The sequence below is a fragment of the Pseudonaja textilis genome, chromosome 14 (assembly GCF_049901715.1).
Source record: "Pseudonaja textilis isolate UNSWEBS1 chromosome 14, rPseTex1.2, whole genome shotgun sequence".
NCBI classification, from domain to species: domain Eukaryota; kingdom Metazoa; phylum Chordata; class Lepidosauria; order Squamata; family Elapidae; genus Pseudonaja; species Pseudonaja textilis.
The window spans coordinates 4011035-4034607 of record NC_142003.1 but is presented as its reverse complement, the minus strand read 5'-3'; the positions used below and the strand labels follow the sequence as shown (position 1 = coordinate 4034607).

Here is a 23573-nt window from a genome sequence, read left to right as displayed (position 1 = left end):
CCCAAAATCACCCAGCTGGCTTTCATACCAAAGGGAAGACTAGAACTCACAGTCTCCCAGTGTTTGGCCCAAAGTCAGCCAGCTGGCTTTCATGCCGAAGGGAAGACTAGAACTCACAGTCTCCCAGTGTTTGGCCCAAAGTCACCCAGCTGGCTTTCATGCCGAAGGGAAGACTAGAACTCACAATCTCCTGGCAATTGGCCCAGAATCACCCAGCCAGCTTTAATGCTTCTATCTGTTCCTATACAGTCAAGTAACACCTGGCAGTCGTTTATCGCAAGTGTCAATGCCCTTTTGATAAATGAGTCAATTTCATTTCTCAGCCAGAATAGAAAAGAGAAGCCGGATTTGCTACTGTCTTGGCAGCGTTTTGTATACAACCTATTCATGAAATATAGTACAGCCGCCTTTCCTTCTTTCTCTGGCTGCAACTGTGCCAGCGTCAGAAAAACCAGGGCAGCGGTCAGCAACCAGGATCCTTCTGGAGGGATTGCCAGATCCTTTGCAGCTCCCCTTTTTCAGTCGGTCAGTTCTGCAGAGGACGAGTGAGAATTGGAGTCTGTTGCTGTTTGTTGGTTAATTGTGTTGCTTTACGCCATTTGCTGGTTAATTGTGTTGCTTTATGAGGGACAATCTATTGAGAATAACAAGAGTTGGAAGAGGCCTTCTAGTCAAACCCCTTTGGTCAGGCAGGAAACCCTAGACCATTTCAGCCAAGTGGCTGTCCAGCCTCTTCTTCAAAACTTCCAGTGTCTGAGTATTCCCAACTCCTGGAGACAAGTCATTTCAGTCAACCATTCTCCCTGTCAGAACATTTCTCTAGGTTCTCGGTTGCTTCTCTCCTTGATTCATTTCCACTCGTTGCTTTTCGTCTTTCCTCCTGGTGGTTTGGAAAATAAGTTGACCCACGTCTTCTTTGTGGCAGGTCCTTAGATGTAGGGACATTGAATAGAAGAACAGAGTTGGAGGGGGCGTTGGAGATCTTCTAGTCCAACCTCCTGCCCAAGCAGGAGGTCCTCTATGTACCATTCTAGTTGTCCAATCTCTTAAAAACCTCCAGTGATGGAGCTCCCACAACTTCTGGAGTCAACTCCCGTTTCATTGGTTAATTGTCCTCACCGTTAAGGAAGTTTCTCCTTAGTTCTAAGTTGCTTCTGTCCTTGGTGAGTTTCCACCCGTTGCTTCTTGTCCTGCCTTCGGGTGCTTTGGAGAATAGCTCGACTCCCTCTTCTTCGGGGCAGCCCCTCCAATATTGGAAGACGTCTATCATGTCACCCCGGTCCTTCTTTTCCTTAAATTCAGTGTTTCCAACTCAGCATATAATGATCCATTCTTTCAGGGATTAGGGTGTGTAGCTGAGCTTTTCTTTCCCCAAAAAACACACCTTGCTGTCCTGCTAGCAAGCTTTTAAAGAAGAGGGTGTTTATTTTTGGGTTTTTGTTTAAAGAGGGATTTCCCTTTTAGGGAAATTAATGGAGAAGGCCAGCAACGGAGAGTTCTACTTGCTATAGGTTGCCGCCTGGACCAAAACCAACAGTTGCTGGGCAACCCAGCCAGGACAATCGTGGCAGTGCGTGTGTCCTGCATTGCAGCTTTTGAGAAATGTCCATCTGTCCACTAGGAAATGGATCCAAGCTCTCCTGGCCTTCTAAAACAGGCCCAGTGGGTCTCAATCCTGGATTGCACTGGCTGGGGATCGGGTCTTCTTTTGAGTCCTCAGAAAACAAACGGTGGCACGTTTATAGGGCTTTTAAGGCACCCCTGTCCTGCTCTCATGGGGCGAAGCGTGTCTGACATCCAAGGAATTAAGTCCTTCCTTCCTTCCTCCCTCCCTCCCTTCCTTTACTCATTCACTTCCTTTTTCCTTCTTTCCTCCCTCCCTTTACTCATTCATTCCCTTTTTCCTTCTTTCCTCCCTCCCTCCCTTTACTCACTCACTCATTCATTCCCTTTTTCCTTCCTTCCTTCCTTCCTTCCTCCCTCCTTCCCTTCGTTTACTCATTCACTCCCCTTTTCCTTCCTTCCTCCCTCTCTCCTTCCTTTACTCATTCACTCCCTTTTTCCTCCTTCCTCCCTTTACTCATTCACTCCCTTTTTCCTTCTTTCCTCCCTCCCTCCCTTTTTTCACTCATTCACTCCCTTTTTCTTCCTTCTTTCTTCCCTCCCTTCCTCCCTCCCTCCCTCCCTTCCTTTATTCACTCATTCACTCCCTTTTTCTTTCTTCCTCCTTCCTCCCTTTACTCATTCACTCCCTTTTTCCTTCCTTCCTCCCTCCCTCCCTTTACTCACTCACTCACTCCTTCCTTCCTTCCTTCCTTCCTTCCTTCCTTCCTTCCTTCCTTCCTTCCTTCCTTCCTTCCTTCCTTCCTTCCTTCCTTCCTGTCAATGCATAACCCAGAAATCTGTGCCACAATAGAAGGGATATCAGTAGTAGTAAAACAGGAGATTTTGCATTGCCTGGACAATTAAATGCCCCAATCCAGAATCTTCGGGGGGAAAAAAATCTCTTCCTCCTATCTCCAGTTTGTTTTTGTTTTGAATTTGGAAAAGAATGCTTATTAGAATTGCCTTTGCAGTCGATTTCCCAGTCCATACAGTAAGCGAAATAAACAAGCAAACTCCCGTTGCCTGTGGGTGCTTAAGGTTTGGCTTTGCTTTGGATGAGATATTATGCATTATCATCCATTCCACAACCTTCCTGTTTTAAATCCAAATATTGCTGCGGAATCATTTCTGAAGGTTTTGGGTCCTGGTTGGTTTTTTATTTTTCTGACGTGCGCTTTCCGTCTGTGGTTGATCTCCAGCCACTGGTGTAAAAGGGGGAGAAAAAAATTCAAAGCCACCAGATGAGCAAACTTTGCAGAAATGTAGAATCCTCTGCTGGGCCTTTGGATAATCAGCTGGTGATCCAACTAGGATGCTGTCCATTCTGGAGGAGGATTTTGGACCTGCGGGATTCCTCCCCACCCCTGTTTCCTTTAAATCAGGTGTGTCAAATCTTGGTGACTTTAAGACTTGCGGACTTCCAACTCTCAGAACTCCCAAAACTGGCTGGGGAATTCTGGGAGTTGAAGTCCACAAGTCTCAAAGTCACCAAGATTATTGGCTGGGGAATTCTGGGAGTCGAAATCCACAAAACTTAATGTCACCAAGGTTGCTGGTTGGGGAATTCTGGGAGTTGAAGTCCACAAGTCTTAAAAATCAATAGAATTTCTGGCTGGGGAATTCTGGGAGTTGAAGCCCAAAGAATCAAAAGTCAACAAGATTGCTGGTTGGGGAATTCTGGGAGTTTGAAGTCCGCAACTCCCAAAGTCACCAAGATTGCTGGCTGGGGAATTCTGGGAGTTGAAATCCACAAATCTTAACGTCACCGAGGTTGCTAGCTGGGGAATTCTGGGAGTTGAAGTCCAAAAGTCTCAAAGTCAACAAGATTGCTGGTTGGGGGATTCTGGGAGTTGAAATCCACAAGTCTTAAAACCCAGCAACGTTGGATAACCCTGGTTTAGTGATGGTTAGCTTGCCAACGCACCCGTGAACTGGAAGGAGTCAGGAGGTGCAAAGTGCACAGAGGCCTGGCCTCCGTTGTGTTTTCTGCAGCCTCTGCCTGTGGTGCGTGTGCATACATGGCTGTCCCTAAGGAGCTGCAAGCTCAGTGCAGCAACCCGATACTGCGTCCTGGTTGCCTGAGAAGCCTTCCAACCAAGGTGGAATTTCCTGCAGAGCTTGTTGGGTCAGGATCCTAGTCGCCCAAACGCTCCAGGCTTCAGGTGTTCACAGGGCTGGCAGCCTGAGTGGGCGGAGAGTTACAGGTTGTCCTTTTCCAAATTCGGGGTGTTGCAGGCGCCCCGCCAAGGAGACTTAGAGGAAGGAAGGCGGTGGAAGGTGAATAGTTGGGGTTTTTTTTTAGTTGAAGTTAGGGCTCCGTCTGTCCATCCCCGTGAGGCTGCCAGGCGAGGTGCTAGTCCTCATTGTGCCTTCCTAAAGGCAAGACATTTGCCAAACGTCGTGTGACTTACGGGTGTGTGTGTGTGTGTGTGTTGGGGTGACATTTTTCATGCACCCTGTTGTAATTTCAATCGGCGGTTAAACAAACGGCCGTCAGTTTGAGTAAGATCTATTTTCTTTCTTTTTAAGAATTCCTGACAAGCTCAGGTAGTCATCGAGTTAGTGACCGTTCCAAGTTGCAACGGTCCTGGAAAAAAAAAATCGCAAATCCAAAGCTAATCTTCTCCTTAATGTTCTGCACACAGGAGGGTGGCCCATTCCAGGCACCAAAAGGGGAAATGTGTGTGTGCAAATATAGTTTTGGCTTCCCTTCTGAATTTGCAGAATCATACACAGGTACTTCTCGACTTACAACCACGTTTCTTGCCACGGTTGTTAAGCAAATCACCTGCCATCGTTAAGTTAGTAACACGGTTATTAAGCGGATCTGTAGCGATCTTCGCTTGTCCAAAGTTTGCAAAAGGGGAATCACGTGACCTCCAGGACATGGCAGCGGTCGTAAGTACGAATCCATTGCCAAGCGCCTGAATTTCAGCTCCTACGAAGTGTGAAACACGGTCGTCAGTCATTTCCTTCAGGGCCTTCGTAACTTGGAACGGTCGCTAAATGAGCCATGGGGGTTGAGGACTACCTTGGACAGTATATGCAAATTATACATCATCCTCTCATAGCTCTCAGGAGATTTTTAGCGGACCGAAAAAAACTGGATTGACCAGACTGGGTGGTTAGTCACACTGGATGAGTAAAGGGCTATTCATCGTCTGCGGCAAAGCCAAATAATGTACTCTGCCAGGCTCTCTCTCTCTCTCTCTCTCCTCTTCCTTAAATCCTGGTTCAAATCCACCCGTGAACGCTCCTTGTCGCTTGCCAAATTTGGGGAGGGAAGCGGGGGGCTGGGGAGAGCTATTACACAAGCCACGTGCCTCTTGATTTTTCTTTTTTCTTTTAAAAAGCGCCCTTTTGTAAAATCAAGCAGAGAACAGATAATCAGAGTTGGAACGGGACCTTGTAGGTCACCTAGACCAACCCCTAGCCCAAGTGGGAGACCCTACACCATTTCTGACAGATGGCAGTCCGGTCTCTTTCTTGAAAGTCTCCAGGGATGAAGCTCCCACAACTTCTGAGGGCAACGTCTGTTCCATGGGTTGATGGTTCTCACTGTCAGAAAATTTCTCCTTATTTCTAGGTTGAATCTCTCCTTGATCAGCTTCCGTCCGTTATTCCTTTTCTGGCCTTTGGGGTGTCTTGGAAAATAGCTTGACCCCTTTCTCCTCTCTGTGGTAGCCCCTCAAATATTGGAAGGCTGCTATCCTGTCTCCCCTGGTCCTTCTCTTCCCTAGACTAGCCAGGCCCAGTTCCTGCAACCATTTATCATGTGTTTTAGTCTCTAGTCCCCTAATCATCCTGGTTGCTCTTCTCTGCACTTTCTCTTAAAAAGTAATAATAATAATAATAATAATAATAATAATAATAGACTAGCCAGGCCCAGTTCCTGCAACCGTTCTTCATATGTTTTTAGTCTCCAGTCCCCTAATCATCCTCGTTGCTCTTCTCTGCACATTTTCTAGATCCTCAGCATCTTTTTTTTATAGTGTGGTGACCAAAACTGGACACAGTACTACTCTAGGTGTGGTCTTACTAAGGCTTTTGAGCCATTGCCTCAAAAGTTTAATAGTCTTGGGTTCGGATCAAGCCACAAGGCAGCGTTTGTTCCAGGGACCTATAAAATGAAAGTGGACTTCGGGGTGGAGTTTTGTCCTGTGTTTCTCTGTTCGAGTAACTTTATTTTGCTATTTTGGGGAAGGGGGCAGAAAGATTTCTGCTCTGTGCTTTGAAGAGCAAACTCTTCCCAGGGGTCAGATGATAGATTAACAGAATTGGAAGGGATCTTGTAGGTCATCTAGTCCAACCCTGCACCCAAGCAGGAGACTGTATAGTGCAATATTAATGCAATACCAAGGGTTTTCAATTCAGTGTATAGAATGTGAAGGGTGTGTTTTTGTGTTTTATTTTCATAGTCATAATGTACACTGAAGATGGTATTTAATTTCATTGTGCGAAGTGCAATTACAATGAAGTAAATTAAACTAAACTAAACTACTCTGTTTCTGACAAAGCCACCTGCCAAAATGCCGGGTCGCCAACTTTGGCAGCTTTTTAAGACAGCGACGCTGGCTGGGGAATTCTGGGAGTTGAAAGTCCACACATAATTTGCCAAGGTTGGAGGTTGCTGTATCTAGAATGGGATTCTCCCAGAGTTTCGGAATTCTTCTCAAGTCCCTTTTCATTGCTTCTGCAAGAGAAGACGACGGCTCCTCCCACGGATAAGGGAGCCTTGGTTCTGTGCCCTGTTGTAATCCCTGCAAATGTTTGTGGAAGTGGGAAATACCTAGCTGGAAGGGTAGCGTATACGGTCTTAAAATAAATGGGGTGATAAACAGAGGAGCTGTATTCCTTCTGCAGGGAATCTGATGGCTGCCTTGCCTGTCTTCCTTCCTTCCTTCCTTCCTTCCTTCCTTCCTTCCTTCCTTCCTTCCTAGCATTTAGAGGTTTGCATGAGGTTCACACCAGGTCACCATGGTTTGTTGAGCTGCTAAGCACAGTCAGAACAAACCTTGGTTTACTGTAATGTGTAAGCTGTTGCAATGGCTGCTTTCCCTTATCCTTGTATTGGAGATTAGGTAGGTAGGTAGGTAGGTAGGTAGGTAGGCAGGCAGAAGACAAAGTTAGGGGGAGAAGGGTTAATCGTCCAATAAAGCTCTCTTTTTGGATAGCTTTTGCATCATACTTCAAATTTCCTAGTAGTTATACAGCTTTGCAAATTGTGGTCAATTGCAATCAGCATTCAGGAGTTCTTGGTCCCTTCCTTCCTTCCTCCCTCTCTCCCTCCTTCCCTCCTTTTAATCCTTCCTTCCTCCCACCCCCCCTCTTAATTTTTCCTTTCAACCATCCATCTATCCATCCCTTATAACTAGTTTCCTCTCTCCCCCTTTTCTTGATTTTTACTTTTTAATACAGGTTCAAAATCTCCTTGCGGGAACCTACAAGAGGTCTTCCTTGCCTTCCGGGGTTGGCTTTTGAAATTCTAGCAGCGAAAGGACCTCTAGTGGTTTTGATCATGTCATGTCAGAATTGGAACTTAGACGCAGGAAAGTTGGCTAACGTTCAAGTAGGACAAGCAAGCCTGCAAATTAGAACGGAGCTGCTGGATGCAGAGGTTTCTCTAGCCAACACCGGTTGAGTGGATGCAAACTAACAAAATCAAACGCTATTTCTATAGAAAATAATACTGGAAGGTTTTCTGTCTAAAGCACGTTTCTCTCATGGTGGACTTCAGAATGTGGTTTCCAGATTGGCTGCGTGAAAGGGTTTGGCCGACATGGAATCTGACAAAACTTTTTGCAAGAATTTTATTGGCCTCACATGGGCCTCCATGGGCTTTTAGGCAGCTATTCTGACTTCTTTTTTTTTTTAACGGTAGCTCTTTTCTAACCTCCCCCCTTTTCTCTTGCAGATCCCAAAGGATCCTTGGAAAAGCGAAAAGTTGGTAAGTGAGGTCTATTCAAATAAAAAATAAAAAAATTCCTCCACTGCTGAAAAACACTTGTTTGGCATGTCTACAATATCCTCTCAAATATTGGAAGACTGCTTTCATGCACCCCTGGTCTTTCTTTTCATTAAACTAGACATGCCCAATTCCTGCAACGGTTCTTCATATGTTGTCAGGAATTGGGTATGTCTCTTCCGAATGGAATTAAAAAAAAAGGAATGTAGATGAGTTTTTTCACCTATTATCCTCTCAACAGCCCTGCGAGGTAGGCTGGGCTGTGAGACGGTGAAGCCAATGCAACGACAACGGGTGGAAAGCATTTTGACTTAGATGGGGTCTTTCTAGCCCAGCCCCTCATTTTGCACCAATTCTCATAGTCCTGATTCACCCATGCCTTTGGTTGGGTTTAGCACATGATGTAAACGCAGCTACTTACGTGTGTGTTTTTAAAAAACCACCATTGAACAAACCATAGTTTGGCCCTGTATATGAACAGAAACCTTGTCCTCTCAGGCGGTTTGGCTATTTAAAAATGTCCTTTGCCTTACATAATATTATTACGTTAATATAATGTATTGAGAGCAGCAAGAATGGTATTTGCACAGTACTGGACAAAAATGAGGAAACACCTACAGGAGAAGATGTAATTTTAAAAAATTTAGATTGTGCAGAAATGGACAGATTGACATTAAAGATAAAAGAAAAAGAAGACAGTATTTTCGAACATGGGATGATTAGTTTTACAAATGGTTGGATAATAGAGGTAGAAATTAGGAGGGGGAAAAGTACTATTATATAAGCCAAATGTTGCAGACAATACACTGTTTACTAAGCACTTATGTACATAATGCAGGGGTCCCCAAACTTAGCAACTTTAAGACTTGTGGATTTCAACTCCCAGAATTCTCCAGCCAGCATAACGGCGAAGCCAAATAAGTTGGTAAGTGAGGTCTATTTAGCTGGCCGGAGAATTCTGGGAGTTGAAGTCCACAAATCTTAAAGTCGCCAGGTTTAGAGACCTCTGATGTAATGTATAAATAAACTGCATAGCCGGCTGGAGAATTCTGGGAGTTGAAGTCCACAAGTCTTAAAGTTGTCAAGGTTGGAGACCCCTGACATAATATATGAATAAACTGTTTTTAAAAATGTCCTTTTTCTTCTAGGACCAAAGAAGAAAAGGCCACCCATATTAAGGATGCCGCCGGTTAATAAACAAACAGCTGTTCCTGCAACGTAAGATCTATTTCACCTCTGTTTAAGAATTCCTTGACAAGTTCCGGTAGTCTTCGAGTTAGTGACGTTTCCAAGTTGCAACGCCCCTGGAGAAAAAAGTGACTTAGGGCTATTTTTCACTCTTACGACTGTTGGCAGCCTTCCCCTGGTCACGTGAACAAAATTCAGAGGCTTGGCGACTGGCATGGCCTTACGCCAGTTGCGGTGTCATTGGGAAAATCAGATTCACTTACGTTACTAGCTTAAGAACTGCAGCGGTTCATTTAACTGCACCAAAAGAAAGCCGTACAGTGAGACAAAACCCACCTAACCAATTTAGGTGATCACTTAGCAACATGAAATTTTGGCCTCCGTGATGATTGTAAGCCGAGGAATTACCTGTAAACGTTCCACGGAGTTTGGCTGAAGGCTGTTTTTGAATTGAAGCGTTGTCCTTAAGGTGCTGAAAGTTTGAAGAGCCACACTTGATATTTTCCGAATGAGATAAAAATGTTTATTTACTGTCTGTCCTTAAGGTGTGTCCCTCTGCCCCTTTTGTATGGCAACTTGGAAACCAACATAGGAATGTTTTGCAAGTTGACACTTGCGTCACAACAAAACTTCCATTTAACAGACTGTTTGGGAGAGCAGGCAGTCCGTTAAATCCAAATGATTGCAGTGGATGTTCTTTCGTGCAGTTATGTAATGGGAATGTTGACCTCGGATGCCCCAGCTCTCTTGTTTAGTGAAGTGCAGATGGAATGAAGGAAATGTTCTTTCAGGCATGGTCCCTCCCACAGTCCGTTGCTTCTGAATCAGTCTGGACAACCGGCGTAATTTAATGTCGGTGGCATCCAATTACATAATGAGATAATGGATGTTTTCACATAATTGGCCTCCATTTATGTCACTCGTGTGGTTAGGTGACGTTAGTTATGTGTTCAACCAAATGATGCAAGCTGGGGCATCCGAGGTCAACATTCCCATTACATAACTGCACAAAAGAACATCCACTGCAATCATTTGGATTTAACGGACTGCCTGCTCTCCCAAACAGCCTGTTAAATGGAAGTTTTGTTGTGACACAAGTGTCAACTTGTAGAACATTCCTATGTCGGTTTCCAAGTTGCCATACCTATGGTCTCTGGGTGTTATGTGAATTTCGTTGAACGTATACTGTGTATATACATACAATGACAGTAAACAATTCAATTCAATATGAAAAAAGGGGAGGAACCCCTAAAGAGCCTTGGTGGCGCAGTGGTTAGGCCAAGTGTGATTGGACACACAAGGAATTTGTCTAGGTGCAAATGTTCTCAGTGCACATAAAAGAAAAAATACCTTCGTCAAGAGTCAAGAATCATCAGGTACAACACTTAATAATAGTCATAGAGTACAATAAGCAATCAAATCATACTAGGAAACCGTCAATAAAAATCATTAGGATGCAAGCGACAAAGTTATAGTCATACAGTCAAAAGTGGGAAGGGATGGGTGAAAGGAAGGATGGGAGGATTAGTAGTAATAGTTATGCAGACTTTGTAAATAGTTGGACAGTGTTGAGGGAATTGTTTGTTTAGCAGAGGGATGGCGTTCAGGGAAAAAACTGTCCTTGTGTCTAGTTGTTCTGGTGTGCAAGGCTCTATAGTGTCATTTTGAGGGAAGGAGTGGAAATGAATTGTGTTTTCACCTTTGGACTGTCTGATTTATCAGCGAAAGCCACAACTCGGTGGATTATATTTTTATCTTGTTTTCTTTTTTCCATGCTAGAGCGTAGGAGATGGGCCCTGGGTTTCCGGCAAGATCTTCTCCAAAACCGTTTTGGAGACTGGATTGAATTCTTTTCTTTGTTTCTTCTACAGACCTCCAAGGAACTTGGATTCCAGGACTTTTATCACCATTGGAGAAAAGGTAGGCCTTGTTCTCATCCTGTCCATTCTCCAAGCTTTCGCCCTTTTCTCTTCTGCAGAATTCCTTGATTGACTGTTTATCTTGTGCGTTTCATGAAATTTAAAAGGTATCAATACGGAGAAGTTCAGAGCTTGCAAAGACATGAGCTGTGATAGTGCCACCTCCATACGAGTGTTTCTTTGTGTAGACATAGGTGGTATGCAGGTGCCCAGTTGGGGCAAAATCCCAGGTATGGTGGATTTCACCATCTTCTTGTTGAAGTTGTCCTTGTGGTTCCATAACATGAACAAGGTTGGCTGGATACACACACAACCCCGAGCAACTGTGTGATTTGTTTAGTTTTTACTAAGTTCTTCTCGCATTTGTAGACCACGCTGTTGTTCAAACGTGGCCACTTTTAGGACGTACGGACTTCAACTCCCAACATGCTGGTTGGGCTATTCTGGGAGTTGAAGTCCAGTCTTGAAATTTTGCCAAGTTTGAAAAACAGTGTTGTAGACCACGAGTACTACCTGTGTAGGTTGTATCAGCCTTGCACCAGCCATAGTTAAGCATAAGATAGGCGAGAATCCATCTCATTCCAGGAAGCTTGCTTGATAACATCTCCAGAACATCTGGAAGAAGGTTCTTCCATGGTTCTTCCAGTATCTTAAGCGCTTTAGGGCAACCCAACCCAGGTCTCCTCTTTCATACCTCTGTTTTCTGTGGAGCCTCTGACCTCAGTGCTCTCCATAGTTCCTCCTCCTCCTCCTCCTTCATATTCCTCTTTTGTGGGCCTGACCTGACCTAATCTAACGGATGGGTCATTTGAGATCACCTCCTCTCTTCCTCCCAACAGCCTTTTCTATTCCTGCCTTTAAAAGCTTTTCATTGGCTGTGGGGTGACCCAGCTTGGACTCTTTGAGAGTTTGTGTGACCCTCACAACTTACACCAGCTAGAAATAGCTGCTGGTTTCTGGTTACAAGCTGCCTCATCAACAGTCAATCAAAGAAGAACGACTTCAGTTTTAGATACCAGAGATCGCTTCCTTCTTCCAAGTTGGAAAGCCAAGCCATCAAAGATATCTGTGTTAAATGTCTGGAGTTTTGTGTGTGTGTGTGTAAAGACCAGATCCTTCCCTGGATCTCCTGTTTTGCTTACCTTCTTGACTAGTTCTAAATTCATTTTTGGTCGCCATGATGTAAAAAAGATGTTGAGACTCTAGAAAAAGTACAGAGAAGAGCAACCAGGATGATTAGGGGACTGGAGGCTAAAATATACGAAGAACAGTTGTAGGAACTGGGCCTGGCTAGTCTAGGGAAGAGAAGGACCAGGGGAGACAGGATAGCAGTCTTCCAAGATCTCAGGGGCTGCCACAAAGAAGAGGGGGTCAATTTATTTTCCAAAGCCCCTGAAGGCAGGACAAGAAGCAATGGATGGAAACTAATCAAGGAGAAAAGCAACCTAGAACTAAAGAGAAATTTTCTGACAGGGAGAACAATTAACCAGTGGAACAACTTGCCTCCAGAAGTTGTACATGCTCCAACGCTGGAGGTTTTTAAAAAGATGCTGGAAAACCATCTGTGTGAAGTAGTGTAGGGGTTTCCTGCCCAGGGGTCAGCTGATCAACTTTGACAAGCCAAGTCCATGGGGAAGCCAGATTTACTGAACAACCAGGTTACTAAATCAACAACTGCACTGATTCACGTAACAAACGTGGCAAATAAAATGGAGCAAAACTCGCTGAACCAATCTTGTCCCTTAGCGACGTAAATTTTGGGCTCCATTGTGTTGAGGACCTACCTGTATTCCCAGGAAAAAAAAGAGGCTGCTAAAGAATTGGGTGTTGCTTTACTTTAGAGGTTCAAGTTTCAGTGGAGTGGACTTCAACTCCCACAATTCCCCCTGGAAGTCGGAACGTGGTTATTTTTCCTTTTGAAGGATGTTTTCTGAGGTTTCCAGACCGTCGATGGCAATAAATTGATTTGAATGGGTGGCATGTTGTGCCTTGAAGTGTGTTTGGGATGGTTCGTTGGGCGTGTAGGACGTGAGGCCCGTTTCTATGTTCTTAACCTGTTAGTCATTTCTTTACTCTCTCTTTTTTTTTTTTGCATCCATCTCATCCGATCTGCAGAACTTTGAAGTTGAGGCCGATGACTTGGTGAGCATCTCTGAACTGGGCAGAGGCGCTTACGGGGTGGTGGAGAAAGTGCATCACGCGAAGAGCGACACGATCATGGCTGTGAAGGTGAGAACTTTAGCAAAAAGGGCTCGAAATACTTTGGACCTGGTGGGTTGCATGGTCAACCACCAAGGGAGGTCAGGGCTGGCGTGGAAACTGGGAGATGGGGAGTTCTAGTGCTCCTTTAGTCAGAAAAGCCGGCTGGGTGACTTTGGGCCAATCACCAGGAGACAGGGAGTTCTAGTCCTGCCTTAGTCAGGAAAGCTGGCTGGGTGACTTTGGGCCAATCACCAGGAGACAGGGAGTTCTAGTACTTCCTTAGTTAGAAAAGCCATCGGGGTGTCTTTAGGCCAATTACCAGGAGACAGGGAGTTCTAGTCCTGCCTTAGTCAGGAAAGCCGGCTGGGTGACTTTGGGCCAATCACCAGGAGACAGGGAGTTCTAGTACTTCCTTAGTTAGAAAAGCCATCGGGGTGTTTTTAGGCCAATTACTAGGAGACAGGGAGTTTTAGTCCTGCCTTAGTCAGGAAAGCCGGCTGGGTGACTTTGGGCCAATCACCAGGAGACAGGGAGTTCTAGTCCTGCCTTAGTCAGAAAAGCCGTCTGGGTGTCTTTGGGCCAATTACCAGGAAACAGGGAGTTCTAGTACTTCCTTAGTTAGAAAAGCCATCGGGGTGTCTTTAGGCCAATTACCAGAGGACAGGGAGTTCTAGTCCTGCCTTAGTCAGAAAAGCCGTCTGGGTATCTTTGGGCCAATTACCAGGAGACGGAGTTCTAGTTCTGGCTTAGTCAGGAAAGGTGGCTGGGTGACTTTGGGCCAATCACCAGGGGACAGGGAGTTCTAGTTCTGGCTTAGTCAGGAAAGGTGGCTGGGTGACTTTGGGCCAATCACCAGGGGACAGGGAGTTCTAGTATTGCCTTAGTCAGAAAAGCCGCCCACCAGGAGACAGGGAGTTCTAATCCCGCCTTAGGCATAAAAAACCCACTGGTTGACCTTGCCGGTCCCTCCCTCTCAGCCCAACCAACCGTACCAAGTCGTAGTTGTGGGGAAAACAACCCAGGAAGGAATATTGGAAGGAATAATTCGCCATTGATTTCTAATAAATCAACATCAGCGTTGCTCCATCTTGGAAGAGTGGACAGCCAACTCCCAGCAGAGCCATCAGTGGGGAATTCTGGGCATTGTGGTCCCATTGTCTTGAGGTTAGGAAAGTGGTCTTCCTTCCCATGCTCCACCCCCGATTGGTATCCTTTTGCTCCCAACGCAGAGGATCCGAGCCACTGTGAATACTCAGGAGCAGAAGAGGTTGGTGATGGATCTGGATGTCTCCATGAGGACAGTGGATTGCTTCTACACCGTCACTTTCTACGGAGCCCTTTTCAGAGAGGTATCCAAAATAAATCCAGAAACCCTCCTCACTCCCCGGCGAAAGCCGCTCCAGGTTCAAATACAGGTAGCCCTTGGGCTTATGACCACAGTGGATCTCAACACTTCTGCTGCTAAGGGAGACATTGGCTCAATGAGTTTTGCTCCATTTTACAGCCGGCAGTTGAGTGAATCACTGCAGTAGTATCAGAGTCATGGGGGTGCAGTGGTTAAAATGCAGTACTTCAGGCTCCTTCTGCTGACTGCCGGCTGCCTGCAATTTGGCAGTTCGAATCTCTCCAGGCTCCAGGTTGACTTAGCCTTCCATCCTTCCGAAGTGGGTAAAGTGAGGACCCAGATTGGGTGGGGGGTGGGGGAGGGAGGAAGAGGCTGACTCTGTAAACTGCTTAGAGAGGGCTGTAAAAACACTGTGAAGCAGGATATAAGTCTGGTAATGCTTGGGAAGGAAGGAAGGGAAAGGAAAGGAAGGAAGGAAGGAAGGAAGGAAGGAGTGGTTAGAATGCAGTGTTTCAGACTAACTCTGCCCACTGCCAGGAGTTTGATTAAGGTTGACTCAGCCTTCCATCCTTCCAAGGAGGGTAAAATGAGGACCCAGATTGTTGGGGGCAACAGGCTGACTCTGTAAACCGCGTAGAGAGGGCTGTAAAGCACTATAAAGCGGTATATAAGCCCTATTGCTGTTGCTACTGTATTTCCCTGAAAATAAGACCTAACTGGAAAAAAACTAAGCCTGGTTTTTCAGGATGCTCATAATATAAGCCCTACCCCAGAAATAAGCCCCAGTTAAGATCGTCAACCAGATGGATGCATTTAGTACATCCATTGCAACAACAACAGCAACAAAATAACATCACCTGAAAATAAGCCCTAATATGCCTTTTGGAACAAAACATTAATATAAGACCTGGTCTTATTTTCGGAGAACTATGGTGGTAGCACAATTGTTAAGTGAATCTGGCTTCCCTATTGACTTTGCTTGTCCGGTGGTCACAAAAAGTGATCACATGACCCCTGGACACTGCAACCGTCATAAGTACATGCCAGTTGCCAAGCGTTTGAATTTTGATCATGTGGCTACAAGGAGGCTGCAATGGTTGTAAGTGTGAAAAACAGCCAGAAGTCACTTTTTCCAGTGCTGTGGTAGTTTTGAACAGTCAATAAATGCATGGTTGTAAGTTAAGGACTCGCTGTGCAGGGTTTCCTTCCTCGATAAGGATGGGATGTGTTGTCTGAACCGAGCAAGGAAGGCGTTTTATGTAATGTTTCTGAAGTGACGTAACCTCTTCTCTGGTTCTCAGGGCGATGTGTGGATCTGCATGGAATTGATGGACACGTCTCTGGATAAATTCTATAAGAAGGTTCTGGAGAAGAAGAAGAACATTCCTGAAGATATCCTAGGAAAAATAGCCGTGTCTGTGAGTGTTTGCTTTACCTGCGTGACATTATTTCCGTGTAAAATTAAAAACAAGGACAAAATAGGCTGAAAAAACAGCTTCTATCCCAGGGCAGGAGCTCTTTTGAATTCTGCTGTATAGTGCAGTGTTGGTGTGGTGTCGGGGACTTTCGGCTCAATGTGTGGAGCGTGAAGGATGTGTGTTTGTGTTTATTTTCGTAGTCATAATTGTACACTGAAGGTGGCATTTAATTTCATTGCACGAGGTGCAATGACAGACTAAACTAAACAAAAACGAACAAAGTAAGGCAGCCATTTGTAATCATTTTTTTATGAGTCAGGGATCCAGTTTGGATCTGTTGCAAGGCCTGTATAAAAGGACAGAGTTTGAAGGTTTTGTAGGGGTGTTTGAGACCATTGAGAAAAAATGGAATTAAATGGTTTAAGCAGCTACCAGAAAGTATGTACCTGTGAGAGTATCCCACAACTTACGGGCACCTGTTGTTTCTTTCCTTTTTCCTTTCTTCAGATTGTGCGAGCACTGGAACATCTCCACAGTAAATTGTCGGTGATTCACAGAGGTGGGTTTTAATTGCAGATCCCATCAGGATGATAGAGAAAGCAGCTGAGGGTTAATAACACAGGCGGAGCCGAGATCCGAAAGTTAGATCCTTCGGTTAAATGACCGGCTGTCCTCATTTAGCAACCACAAGTGGGACAGGCAATTCCGTCACTAAGTGAAACAGTTTCCGAAGTGGGAAATGGCACGATGGCGGCTGTGTTTTCCTTCCAGAGTAGTACAGGTAGTCCTTGCCTTACAACAGTTTGTTTAGTTGCTGCTCAAAGTTACCGAGGCCCTGAAAAATATAAACTCTACAACCATTTTTCACCAGCCATCCCCGTAGTCACACACTAAAAACTCGACAACCAGCATGTATTTGTGACAGTACTAATAAAGGAGAATATCTGTAGCTTCAAGGAATTTTGGGCCCCGTTGTGGTCATAAATACATCGAGGACCGCCTGTGGTTTTTTTTTTTTAAAGGGGTATTTGTGACCCCAGGCCGTTTTTCTTCCCTGCTTTACAGATGTGAAGCCGTCCAATGTCTTGATCAACAAACAGGGACACGTGAAAATGTGTGATTTTGGGATCAGCGGTTACCTGGTGGATTCGGTGGCTAAAACGTTGGATGCTGGCTGCAAACCTTACATGGCTGTAAGTGTGGGGGGGGCTGTCGTGCCCCTGTTGGAGTCTGATTCCGAGGGGGAGGTTGAACAGCCGACAGGGAGTGTGGCTCCGGTGGCTGTGGAAGAAACTGAGGAAGGGCACAGTCTGGCTGGTCATTCAGAGGAAGACCCAGGCCCACCCCCTCTGCATCCTAGGGCACGCAGGGAGGAACAGATAAGGGAGCAACGTGAGTTGCATGGTTTACGGGGGAGGAAAGGGCCCTGATCCCCTTCATTGGCTGCAGCTGGGAAAACAGGATATAAAGGGTGTTTGGGCACAGCCTGGAAGCAAAGCGTGAACTATCTTTGTTTGTCACGTCTTATCTGGGTTCTGGTGTCCTCCCAACTGTGTGTGTTTCATTATCTTTTGACGTCTTCAATCCCTTATCCTGTCCTGTCTCGTTAATTGCTGCAGAGTGGTTTGTGTTGGTTTTTATTTATAATCTATGTGTACTTTGGGTTCGGACTGAATTTCTTCCCTTTAAAGACTGTTTTGGGGAGTTTTCTTCAGCCGATGATAACTGGACATTGGGGGCCAAGTTGGAGGAATGAAAGGGACTTTACCTACTATTGTGACTTTGTTGCTTTTGTGCCACGACCCTTTGGGTCATCACAGGGGTGATTAGGGGTAGGGGGGAAGAGGAGCCCCTCGTGGGGGTACACGCGTGTGAATTTGGGAGAGAACATCCAATCCTTTTATCCTGTTCTCTCCTTTCCTCTGGTTTTAATTTGCTATTTTTTTTTCCTCTCTCTCTCTCTCCCCTGTGCAGCCAGAAAGGATTAATCCAGAGCTAAACCAGAAAGGGTATAATGTGAAATCAGACGTCTGGAGCCTTGGAATCACTTTGGTAAGAAATCCAGGCGGGATTGTGGTGGGATTCAGCCGGTGAGCACCACTTCGGCCAAACCGGTGTTTAAATTTTTATTTGAACTCCACCCCTGAATCAAGGCGACATTGTGGGAATGGCGAGGCCAAAAGCATGAGGACTAGTCACCTGCGGTGCTTTGGAGTTAGTACAGATTAGAGATCCGGCCGTGGCAGCCCAGTTGGGGTTTCCTCGGATCGGGTCTCCCTGGTGGGCTCCCTTCCATCCTCTCCCCTGCAGGCACAGGGAGATAAATCCAATCTTTGTGGGGTCCTCGGAGCTCTGTGGATTCCTTGAAGACTTTTCACGACCCAAGTAGCGAACGTCAGTGATAGAAGGGAGTCGGGTTTATCCTCTGAGAAAACTTCTGCCGCTGATTGAGGTTTATGACATGGGTCATGGAACATCAGTTCCGTGCAAGGAAGCCACCAAGTTCAGGGAACACGAAGGACCTCACAGTCCTCCTCCTAGCACTGATGGTGTTATGTGGTTGGGTCATGAAATGTCTGCAAGGAAGCCACCAAGTTCAGAGAGTACTAGGGACCCCACAGTCGTTGCCCTCCTCCTCCTCCTCCTCCTCCTCCTCCTCCTCCTCCTCCTCCTCCTCCTCCTCCTCCTCCTCCTTGTAAACCCCACTCCTAACACTGATAATATTATATAGTTAGGTGTTGAAACATTTGCAAGGGAGCCACCAAGCTCAGAGAGTACTAGGGACCCCACAGTTCTCCTCCCCACCCTCCTCCTCCTCTTCCTCGTAAACCCCACTCCTCCTAGCACTGATGGTGTTATGTAGTTGGGTCATGACATGTCTGCAAGGAAGCCATCAAGTTCAGAAATGCACCAAGGACCCCACGGTTCTCCTCCTCTTCCTCCTCCACCCCACTCCTCTTAATACTGATGATGTTATCTAGTTGGTTGATGAAACCGTCTGCAAGGAAGCCACCAAGCTCAGAGAGAACCGGAGACCCCAGAGTTTAGCCGTGAGCCCCAAACATTCCCTTCCGTTGGAATATCCAATCTTTGTCTCCTTCCAGATCGAGATGGCCATTCTCCGTTTCCCCTACGACTCCTGGGGGACCCCTTTCCAGCAACTTAAGCAGGTGGTGGAAGAGCCATCGCCCCAGCTCCCAGCCGATCGTTTCTCCAAAGACTTCGTTGACTTCACTGCCCAGTGGTAAGTGCCTCTGTGTGACCTCACCGTCTCCTGGTGCTTGGCTCAAAGTCACCCAGCTGGCTTTCGTGCAGGGGGGGGGTGTTTCTGTTGTTGCAATGACAAATTTTTAAGCCTGGATTAGTGATGTCCTGGATGTCTTTTTTTTTTTTCCCAGTCTGAGGAAGAATCCTGTTGAACGAATGAGCTACTTGGAGATGATGGTGAGTTGATCTTCTTTCTTATGGCCTAGTTTTAAAATGTTGTATTCAGATTCCAGCAGGTGAGCGTAGGGCAATCTTAGTGCCTCCTCCTCCTCCTCCTCCTCCTCCTCCTCCTCCTCCTCCTCCTCCTCCTCCTCCTCCTCCTCCTCCTCCTCCTCCTCCTCCTCCTCCTCCTCCTCCTTCTTTTCCTCCTCCTCTTCCTTCTCCTCCTCCTCCACTTCCTCTCTGCAAACCCCACTCCCGTTTAGCACTGATAGTGTTACCTAGTTTGATAATGAAATGTCTGCAAGAAAGCAACCTAGTTCAGAGAAGCACTAAGGACTCTACAGTCCTCCTCCTCCTCCTCCTCCTCCTCCCCACAACGCACCCTTATTGTCCTCTTTCTCCAACAGGATCACCCCTTCTTCACTCTCCACGACACCAAAGTGACCGAGATGGCTTCCTTCGTCACGGAAATCCTTGGGGAAGACTCTTAAATTTCTCCTGCCCTCCCCTCCCTCCCTCCCCCCCCCGACCTCGCCGTCGTGCCAAATAAACTGGAGTAGCATCGCCTTCCTTTTCCTCCCAGCGGGAAGAAGCAAGACGGTTGGAAAACTTCTTCGCATTACCAGAAGTTTGCACAAAAACAGATCGAATGTCTTTTGTCGGCCACCTCCCTCAGCCCCGTTTAATCTCACCTTCATGTCTTCGAAAGAGAGAGAGAGAGAGAGAGAGACTGGTGGCTGGCATAGCCTCACCCTGCGTGAAGAAATCCGGTTTCGGAGCACCGTTTGCGGAGGGGACGGGATGGGAACCTGAGGTCGGTTCTTCACTGCCCTTTCTAGCTGCCGAGGTTGAATTTTTGTGTGTTCCCCTCAGTAAATTCCTCCCCCTCGCCAAAAAAAAAATGCAACTGTGGACATTCAGAAATTTTCTAGACTTAATGCAAAACTGCAACACCCTCCATCCTTTTCAAGAGCTCCCGGCGGATGCCGCTACTAAAAGGAGAAGTTTGTGTTGGCTTTTTAAACGCTTGGCAATTTCAAAAAAGAAAAAAAATCTCTTTCTGTAGAAAAATCGAGAAGGTTTTAGTAGTTTCTGGGAGTAGGTGTCCTATTTTTAGCAATTCTCTCTTTCTCTCCTTTTTTAAAAACTCCTTGGCAGTATTCCTCGAGACGCCCAGAATTCTTCAGAAACATGCTGGCGGGGGAATTCTGGGAGATGAAGTCCACAGATCGTAAAGTTGAAAAGCTGTTCTGGAGGAACAATTTCCCTTCTTCCTCACCCCCACCCTCCAAAAAAGCCCCCTCCTGGAATGATTTTACAGCCCAATTTCGTGGCCTCTCGTGCTGGATTGCAGAGCTCCTTCCCACCCCAGCCTTCCAATGTTTCCTTCAACAAATTCATAATACGAAGATGATATTTGCTAGTTTTGGTATTAGCAGCCCGAAGATTACACGTCTTCTCAAACTTCGTTGGGCTTTTCAACGTAACGGAGGTTTTGATATACGTTTCACCATTAAAAGAGATGCACCGAGCCCCCAATCCCAAAAATGTTCAGCTATTGTGGAGGGGTCTCGTCTTTGGAGACATCGCTGGAGGTCAAAAATGGTTAATTAAAAAAATTTAATGGCCCCTATTGGATTTCAAGAGATGGATTTAGGTGGATCACGTGAACCGAAGTGAAATTGGGAAGCATTGTTGATCTGGTGAGCTAATTCCTCCTTTCTCTCAACTCTCCTCATCCTTTCCTGGACTGTTGGAACTAGGAACTTCACCTACAGGTTGGAGGATCTAACTTACCTTGAGAAGTCCAGTCTTCCCCATCACTCCTTCGCTCCAAGACGGGTCCACCAGAAACCCTTCCACAAAACTTACCTCCATCTACCCAGGTTTTACACACTTTTGTTCTTTAGTGCCAATGGTGCAGTTTAGTCTGCTGTGCGAACCCAACCGCGAATGAATTGTCCATGATTGCGTTCACCAAGTCCAAGCGCTCGCCATCGCATTGAAGCTGATGAGATTCCGGCCAAGATTCATGGTTTAGGAGCTCCCAAGACTTGGGTTCACACCCATGCACCACATCTTGGTTTGTGCGTGGAGTTAGCCATGCTAGAACCATGGAGGTTAGGTGATGGCTTTTTTTTTCTCTTCCTGATGGAGAACATCTGGATTGAAGTGGAGACGCTTAGCCTGTGAAGGATGTGCTTCCTGCACTGAGCCCATTTCTGATTGATATCTATATCTTACTTCTGCAGGGAAAAAAAAAACCCTTAGGAACATGGGGTGTGCGAATGATTCTCAAATGGGGAACAAATTAAATATTTTTCCTTGCCTCACCTCCAAAGAACTCTGGAGAATTCTTCCCTTTTGACAGATTTGCTTCTAGGAAAATGTTCTCTTCCCTCCCCTTACCCCAAAACAAATACTACCAGTGGCTTAATTCATACTTCTTGTTTTTCAATAAATTCTCCCTCCTGCTTTTCCCCCCAAAAGTAAATTATCTTTTAAGTCTGCGTGTATGTTTGTGTGAATGATGAATAGAGGCAGAATAGGCTTGGAGGAAGCGCTAGCGGGTGAAATTTGCAGGAGAATGTTAAAACACAAAGAAAAGGGGAAATCCATTTTAAGGACACTGGAAAGGGTTGTATGTCAGGAATGTATGAGTCGGATGCTAAAGAACAAATTTACCTATTATATCCGTCCAGTCTGAAGTAATATCCTTAGCCATCTCAAGCTATGAATGAGTTGCTAGTCCCTGTTGATCCCTTAAAATAGCTCAGCCTTGGCGATGCAAGAGCTTGAACTTGATCTCTCCTTCTGCAAAGATGATTTTAAAAATAAGTTTCCCAATTTAGTGTCAGCTTTGAAAAACCCTGGTGATCTATCCACCCAGATATTAACTAAATCCAAAAAAATATAATATTTTCCATGATTAGCTGTGCATCACAGCTGTCCACCCTACTGTAAGGTTTTTTAAAAAATCTAGGCTAATTTAAATTGCACCCTAGAAATTTATTCAGACCTGGGGCCTCTTCTAAGCAATGTTTCCGTTGAGCTGTCCTGACAGGTCTAAGTTGCTGACCAAGCATCTGTTCATAATTTGAAGGCCACCAGTGGTCCTTGACCTCTTTAGACGAGAAGGGTGGCAAAGAAATACGTTTCCCTTCCAGATGTTTGGCCTTCCCTTCTGAGAGTTGCCACTGCCTTATTAAGTGACCTATAAATAAAAGCAGAATTAAAAACAACAACAATAAATTGCAGATCATGAATGATTCGGGGAGACTATTCCGTCCATTCCCTTTGTAAGTTAAAGTATTCCACTTTGGGGTTTTGACTTGATCTTATGCGATTTGGGAGAGGGGGGTTTCAGGCCTGGTCAGAGACCTGATGTGACTCCCCCCACCCCCCAAAAGCCCCCACCTCTGTATTGCCATCGCTTGAACTGATGAATGTCGCCTGCAGCTTCCGAAATTGAGATACCCCCCGTTGATGTTTTTTTCCAACCACGTCTTCTAGTTTGTGTTCCCTGCTCTCTCTTTTCTTTTTTTTAACCTCTGCACTTTTCGGAAACAAACGTAGAAAAGGTTTCCTGCATTTTTTTTTTCTTTCTTTTGAGTCCGTTTCTCAACCTAGACCCCTTGAAGGTGTTGACTGCTACAACTCCCAGAATTCCCCAAGCAAGCATGGCTGACGGAATTCTGGGGGTTGAAGTCCAGGCATCTTTCAAGATACTGAACTGGAGCCACACCGGTCTAATCAGATGGGCTTTGGGTAGTTTTTGATGCTTCTGCTGGGTATCTGTAATATTTTTATTTCTTACTGGTTTGGGATTAGCAAGAGGGTGTACGGCCGTCGCTCCCTGAGCCTCTCCAGTTCCTTCTCGTGTTTCGATGTTTTCTTTCTTCAAATGCATGCCTTTGGATTTGACAGGGTTTGTTTTTCTTCTTTCTCTTCTCCATCTTGCAAAACAAAACAGAAAACAAAAGTTTGATTTGGAACCCAGCAAATGAAATGACCACAGAGCCCTTGTGGACCACGAGCTGGGTCTCCCTGGGGCAAAAGTGACCAGCTTTCCAGGCTGATCTTGGTTTGAAGAAAGCTTGAGAGCACATGAGCCCCAAACTCTCCTTCCATTTTGTTTTTCCTTTCACCACCTCCTCCCCTTCCCCCTCAAGTTTCCTGCGGAAATGGAAGACTATTTATATCTAGACAAGGAACTCTGGGTGCTTTTATGATTTGAAAGATTCTCTAATAACTAATTTGGTTGTTGGTTTTCAATAAAAGACGCTCCCAATCTCGTTTCTGGCTTGGTGGCTTTCTTAAAAAGGGGTGAAGTGTTTGTTGGTTGGTTGGTTCACTCACTCACTGAAATTTTCAATGAAGAGAAGGATTTGAATCTGAACTAACTGACATCCCCATTACAAGTAGTCCTTGACTTAAATGATTTTGCTTAGTGACAGCTCAAAGTTAAAACAAAGAGCGGCGGTCAGCGGCGGGTAACCGTC

The 23573-nt window shown here is 45.7% G+C and overlaps 1 protein-coding gene across 1 annotated transcript in view; it reads left to right on the top strand.

Moving 5' to 3' along the window:
* MAP2K3 (mitogen-activated protein kinase kinase 3) overlaps window positions 1-23367 on the top strand; it is a 50073-nt gene extending 26706 nt beyond the window's left edge. Inside the window, exons 2-13 of the mRNA XM_087941997.1 lie at window positions 7520-7552; window positions 8719-8788; window positions 10630-10678; window positions 12793-12906; window positions 14109-14228; window positions 15526-15642; window positions 16150-16201; window positions 16708-16835; window positions 17617-17694; window positions 18747-18886; window positions 19041-19086; window positions 19479-23367. Of these exons, the coding sequence (XP_087798123.1) occupies window positions 7520-7552; window positions 8719-8788; window positions 10630-10678; window positions 12793-12906; window positions 14109-14228; window positions 15526-15642; window positions 16150-16201; window positions 16708-16835; window positions 17617-17694; window positions 18747-18886; window positions 19041-19086; window positions 19479-19562 (1031 nt within the window). The 3' untranslated portion in view covers window positions 19563-23367. The remainder of the gene's footprint in view (window positions 1-7519; window positions 7553-8718; window positions 8789-10629; window positions 10679-12792; window positions 12907-14108; window positions 14229-15525; window positions 15643-16149; window positions 16202-16707; window positions 16836-17616; window positions 17695-18746; window positions 18887-19040; window positions 19087-19478) is intronic.
* Window positions 23368-23573: the final 206 nt, after the last annotated feature.